General features: G+C 38.1%; 1 protein-coding gene across 1 annotated transcript; it reads right to left on the reverse strand.

The window, feature by feature from the left end:
- Window positions 1–3,333: 3,333 nt before the first annotated feature.
- On the reverse strand, window positions 3,334–6,211 carry LOC121414886 (pancreatic lipase-related protein 2-like; the record flags this gene model as incomplete). The annotated part of the gene is made up of 4 exons (XM_041607935.1): window positions 3,334–3,765; window positions 4,269–4,399; window positions 4,668–4,917; window positions 5,924–6,211. Coding segments are annotated over 4 exons (966 nt in total), but the record flags the coding sequence as incomplete, so codon positions are not given.
- Window positions 6,212–6,929: the final 718 nt, after the last annotated feature.

Raw genomic sequence — 6,929 nt, forward strand, 5'->3', positions numbered from 1 at the left:
CGACTCCACACGGACCAAATTTATAACTTCTTTTTTTTTCATTTCGGACGTTTAGGCCGTCTTTTTTCGGCGAGAATGTAGCCTCCTTGCACACTGCCGTGATGGCTGATAGTTGTTAGTTAAAATGTCCAAAAAAAAACACAACAAAAGAAACAAAACACGGCCTGGCGAGTGCATCAAGTATCAGAACTCAGGATATCGCTCGCTTCGCTCGGGATCGACAACCAATGGTCAGTTGCGAGGGCCTCGACAAGAGGTTATAATGTGACATGAAACATGAAGCTATATAACCCATCGTGCGTGTTTTTAGTCCGTACGTCGTTGGGTTTTTTTTTTTTTGGGGTGGCACGGGGCACCACGTTTTTCTGAAAATAGGTGTGGAGAGAGTGCCAAGAGTAGGGAGTAAGTACGTCAACGCACGTTACTCGCACCATGGACATGCCATGACCGTGAGCGGTTGTTTGCATCTCTCTCTCGTACACACACATCCATCCCCTTCTCTCATTCTTACTTATTCTCTTACACGTGATATATCCTCTTTTCCACTCCCCTCCTCTGGCCTATTATCTCCCCATCATCTCTCCCTCTCTCATCTCTCTCTCACACACACCCTCACACACACTCACCCACACAAACACATATTCACACCCCATCCCCTCTTATTCTCCCACATATCATATCACTTCTCCCACCCTCCCCTATCTGCCTTTCCTGCGCACTCTCTCTCACTTGCCCCCCCCCCGCCCCCATCATCAGCTCCCTCCTATCATAATCATGACGCAAATAGGGACCCGGACCCCCGAAACATAACTTTGATAGCGATTCATCATAAGGTTGATATCTATGATTGATTGCATTGATTACTGTTTATGATCAATCCTAAAAATCAGACCCAACGATTGGTCTCAAAGCTTTGTGTTACGGGGTCCTGGTGGGTGTTTCATAAAGCTGTTCGTAAGTTAAGAACGACTGGTGATCCTTTCTTCAGGTAAATGGTATATTCATTGGCGATGGTAAAGCGCGTATAAGAAAGGATCACCAGTCGTTCTTAAAGTTGTTCTTAACTTACGAACAGCTTTATGAAACGGCCCCCTGGTCATGATAAATTGCGGGTAAATCCTATCATATCGCACAATCAGTAATTAAATATTAATTATCGACTTCATATTAATTTTATCGCAAGACACCTGCCAGTCTCTCATTAAGTTGATAAACTTGGTTAAAATGAACAAGCTTGAATCAAACCTAAGAGCTTACATTGCAAAAATAGGAGAGTACCGTGAGCATGATGAGGTCAAAAGTTGATAGGCCTATTTTCTCAACCATTTAGCAAATTTATTTATTACTTTTCTAAATTCTGCAGACAGAAGATAGAATCTTCAGACTTAAATTTGACAGTGAAGCTCAAATACGAGGAGGAAGATAGAAAGGAAAAATAGCAGTGAAAATAATCAATAGTTCTACTATTATTACATGTGATAATAATTGTTTTGGTCGCTTGAGATTGTGATCCACGTATGTATGATTTTTGTCATACTAATAATCTGTTGGATGCAATGTTATTAATAAGTATCCATCCATTCGCGGTATAATTCTGAATGCAAGATAACATGTTACATAAGTTAGTGTGTTCCAGTGAATGTGTCTTTTAAGTGGGCTTCTGTCTTGGTCTTCGACGCTCCTTTAACTGCAGAAACAATATTGTTCGAACGTACGCCATGAGGCATTTCATCGCAATCAATTTGTATTGGATGGATTTAAAGTATTATCTCGGAGACTTTTCCCTTTTTTTGAGCCACTATCCTATAGATATGATTTATTATACCGTTAACTACAATCACTCTCTCTTGAAACTGTTACCTCTTTCATGTCTTATAGGTTCTCTCTTCATTCGTCCACTTCACTATAAAAAAGTATTGGGTAATTTTTTTTACCAGCACGAGGGTAATTATGTGTCCAACCAATTTACCCAACGCGGGAAGCAGTGAGATTAAATAATAAGTAGCAATATTGCTTAGAATGGGCAAAATTTCATCACACTGGATAAATAAAAGTGCCCAATGTTTTTTGGACACATAATTACCCTCATGGAGCACTTTAAACCCATATTTTTTAGAGTGTTCAGATACCTTATCTCAGCTTCAATAAGGGTATATTGATAATTCAGTTATTGTTCCATTATTTATCTATTTCTTGAACAATCTATTCAATGTTTGCTTTTCAGCATGCCACAACCGCCATGACCGATCGATGCTTCGTACTGAGGACGTCATTTTTAGACTAACTCTTTGCTTCATCATGTTCAAACAGTCGTATCTAAAAATTAAATCACATTGTATTCATTGTATTTCCAATATTGAAGTAAAAACTACTATGTAATGTACTCACTGTATTCGAACAATAAAGATATATAGGATCATAAAAAGATGAAAATTTGATCTGTATCGTTTATTATTAAGCAAAATATCGTGGTTGATTAGTTTCTGCTCATTACCATGAAGTCATGAAAATACTAAAATATTCAAGATCAAATTGAAAGTTAAATTGAATCGTACTGATATCCAAGAAAATATTCTATTACACTATAAACTACTAGTCCAATTGTTACTACAATGGCGAACCGAGGATTTTCACAGGGGGCAAATTCGTCCGCCCACAAAAATTGACAAGCAAAAAAAAAGGTCTACAACTACAAATAAAGGATTTCGTACCAGAAAAAAGGTCATCAAGCTCGTCAGGGGGAGGGGGGCAGGGAAACGTCCATTGCATGGATCGTGACTCGTCGGGGGGGGGCAGACTGCCCCTTGTCCCCCCGTAGGTACGCTATTGTTACTACCCGGTTACTCACCCCCTTCGCTTAATTTGTATTCACCTATCATTTACCCCCCCCCTCCTTCCTATTTGTCTCCTTAACCATTCGATATTTGTATTGGATGGCTCTGAATAGAATACCAGAGATATTTCTCGAGTTAGGGCCAGTATTGTACGAATCGAGTAATGCTATATGTCTGGTATTCCATGAAATAAAACTTTCTAATGTAATTCTTATTACCCCCTCCTCTAAAAAAAGAGAAAATAATGATATAAATAAACAAACATAATAATAATAATCAATATGATTACAATTATAATCATCATCATCATAATCATAATAATAACAATAATAATAGAGGTGATAATAATATCAATTAATATGATTACAATTATAATCATCATAATCATAATAATCATAATAATCGTAACCATAATGTAATTAAGCTGTTCATGTAATTTACCATAAGAATCAATATGATCCCACTTCATAAAATCATTTCTCTTTTTCCTTAGAAATAGGACTGACATGTATACAGATGGCAATCACTCATAATTTCCCTCATTTTAACCCTCTTGTACCACAATCTTAGCTCTCATCTATTCCCATCCAACCCTTACCCCTTTATACCACTCATCTACATTACATATTACCCCTTAGCCCTGGCAATAAGGACTGTAATTGTTGGTCTCAAGATAAAACGCCCCTTCGCCCTTGCTCGAGTCTGCTTTGTAGCCCATCGCGGGGCATGTAAAAGTCGTGCACTTCGTCGTACGTCCAGCTTCGATGTCCTCATACGTCGCTCCCTTTTTCGATGGGGAGAACGAGCACGTAGACGCGATGCTCTCAAGGAAGTATGCGGTGACACGGTTATGATCACACATCTTATTGCCTATCACTGGACAGCCGGGCATTTCACAACCTCCGTTCGGATAAAAATCTTGGTGGCCTAACTATATAGGGATTAAAAAAAATCAAATAAGTATCATAAAAGCTCGCCATGAACTGGCTTTTGGCGTGATCTAATGGCGAAACCTATTGCGAGTCGCTTTTCAGCAATAAAATACGTGATAGATAAGGATAATGAATTGGGCTGATCGTTATGATCTCGACACAGGTAGAAGTTCCTGAATTATTTTCTAAATGTTTCGATGATAATCCCAAATTTGTAATTATTGGTATAAAATGAAGGAACCAATCTTCTCTACAATTATACTTATCCCTATCCAACATGATCACTATAGACAAAAATAATGTTTCCATATAGTTGTATAAGAATTCGTTTTCTTAAATTATGATTGTTGTTTTACACCTCAATAGTTTTTATCACTGCAATATTCATGTTCATTCAATTAGAACGTAAAATTATCAATTCAGTTTTATGGGGAATTTTCTTTGTTTGAGTCCGTTTCGTTCCTATATCAAACTGAAATTTTAATACCCATTATTAATATACCTCATCTAAGAGTCCAGCGCCAGCGGGTTCTCCATCCGTATGAATGACGTCAACAAAAGCAGCATCTGACTTATCTAAGCGACAAGAGTTATCAAGATTGCCGCTAAACCCGGGTCCAGCGGGATCCAATCCTAAATGTAAAGAAAAACGACACTTAAAACAGTTTCTTTTATTGTAAAAAACAAAAACAGTGGAAGTCACATCGTTATTCATCCAATGAAAGTGTTCCACTTTTACAAAAGCACATAAATAATGAGTTCTGTATTCCTACTTTGTATGAAAAGGATATGACAACTGTTTTATCTAGCTTTCTGATTAAGAATAATTTTATACTTCAAAGGATTTTATCATATTTGTGTGTGATTTTAGGGAAGTCGGGATATGAAACATGTTGCCCACCTGTAATTCTGCCGACTGTCTCCCCTATGCTAATAGCAGGGTCTCTGCAAGCCTCTCCCGCGTACCCAGCGGTGTGAGCTCCAAGGCTGTGCCCGATGATGTGCATGGAGTTGGAGGTGGCGCCGACATCGCGGAAAGCCTCGATGAGTTTTGCGATCTCCCTACCAACCACGCGGGTATTGGCGCTACTCTTCAAATAGTTCTTTGAACCACCTGGGTACCAGTCTACAAACACCACGTTAACGTCGTACTGAAATCGAGCAGATCAAGGATTAAATACAATACGAAAGAGAAATATATTTCAGGGATGTCGATAGAACGACCGTGGAGTATGACACCTCCTTAAGAAACGAACGAGAAAAAAATGAATTAAAATATAGAAAGGAAAAGAATAAAATTTTAAGATGAGTCACAGAAGATGATTTCAGGAAATCACACATGTCCGATGATTAAGATGCATGATCAAATACTAATTTGGTACTTTGATGTCTTTTATGAATAAAATCACATTCCCACTTTCAATGAGAGAAAGCAGTGTCGCGTTCACCTTGCTCATAAATCATACCTAACAGCCTAAGGCAGGTTTCGGACAGTAAAGAGCGCGCGAAGCGCAATCTCTATATAGGATGGGTTCTGGGGTTCTCCATTTATCAGCTCCAATTTAATTGACTGCTGTGATTATGAAACTTGATTTCAAAAGTAGCAAGCGTTGTATGAAATTCTAAGGTAAAACAGCAGTCTTTAATTCAAAGTCAATGGCCCACTCTGTAAGGATCTGATAACATTGCAAAACAAACGAGAAGATGGATATGCGGGGGAAAGATATTTAACATTCTCGCGCCGTAGCGTTGAAGCCCCGCAGTTTCATGAAATATTAAGAAAATTATATGTTTCATCTCATTTTTAACCAAATGTAGATATCTCTATTAACATGGTTAACTTTACTTATTCAAGTGATTGTAATAGTTGATTACGAAGAAAATGGAGCGTAAAAAAAGAAAGACATGATGAAAGGAAAGAAATTTCCCCTTCTCACGCGAAGTGCGAAAACCTCTCGATATTTATCGAATTTAAGAAAAGGGAAGATACACAATTTCTTGGGCTCATAAGTATTAAGTGCTTCACTTTGTGTAATTAATGTAGATAGAATTTAAGCTTTCATATCAAGAAAAAAAATCAGGACAGGTGATAAATGATTAAATATATATATAGAATGAGGTTTCATCTAATTTAATAGAAGAAGATAAATAATTCACTGTATCAAGAAAGCGATCTCTGAAATTCTTCCAGCTGCCCCAATCCATGCTATCTTTCCATCCATGTACAAAGATCTTCGTATCCCTATTCGGGTTAAAGTGTGATTTTCGGATGCTATCCAAGTTCTTCCGGTCCAAGACGTCGCCTATTGCTCGATTATCTTGGGTGAATACAGTGAATTTGGTTCCAATTTCATCGGGGGTGTTTGGGGTCGTAGAGTGACAGTCGTGTGGGGAGTCGAAACAACCCAAGTCATCGTACTCGTTGCAATCGGTGCACCAACCTAACAAATAAAAAATATAATATAATCATGGACCACAAGAAGTGTGTAATTACTTATAGTAATACTCTGTATATTAGAAAAGAAAACCAGACAATCAGCAGTGATCAGTACTGCATGGTTAAAGATGCATTTTAAAATCTTAATTGCAAATCTTTAAGAAATAATTCGATTGGTCATTATCCTTAGACGATCAGGATTTATTTCGTATCCATGATCCTTGAAAATTAAGTGCATTTCCGTGTCAAAAGCTAAGGTTACACCAAAATCGAATTCTCCCTGCTAAATTCGCACCGTTACTGCCCGATACGGCCGGATTCAGATGGATTCGGAACCTATTCGTCTATGATTCGGGGAGACGAATGGGTCCTGATAGGTTCAGATTCAGTTAAGAATCGTCAAGAATTGACCCGAATCAATATTTATTGTGGCCATCCCAAATAAAGCAGAATACCACCCTGTCAAATCTTTCCTCGGGAAAATATGCCAACCTTTTGGAAAATCCTGGATCCGCCCCGGAGTTGACTTATGCCCATGGTTTTACTGAGCTCTGATACAAGCGCCCGTCAATCCCAGCTTTCTGCTTCAAATTATCTTCTTTGATAAAATATACCTGTAATTATAAGGTATATTACCTGTTCCAACAATACTCATGATGACGAATATTAGACTGAGTGTTGCCATGGTGATAGATCTTAATATTCCAGGATCTCTATAAGCACCAG

The sequence above is a fragment of the Lytechinus variegatus genome, chromosome 5 (assembly GCF_018143015.1).
Source record: "Lytechinus variegatus isolate NC3 chromosome 5, Lvar_3.0, whole genome shotgun sequence".
Classification (NCBI taxonomy): domain Eukaryota; kingdom Metazoa; phylum Echinodermata; class Echinoidea; order Temnopleuroida; family Toxopneustidae; genus Lytechinus; species Lytechinus variegatus.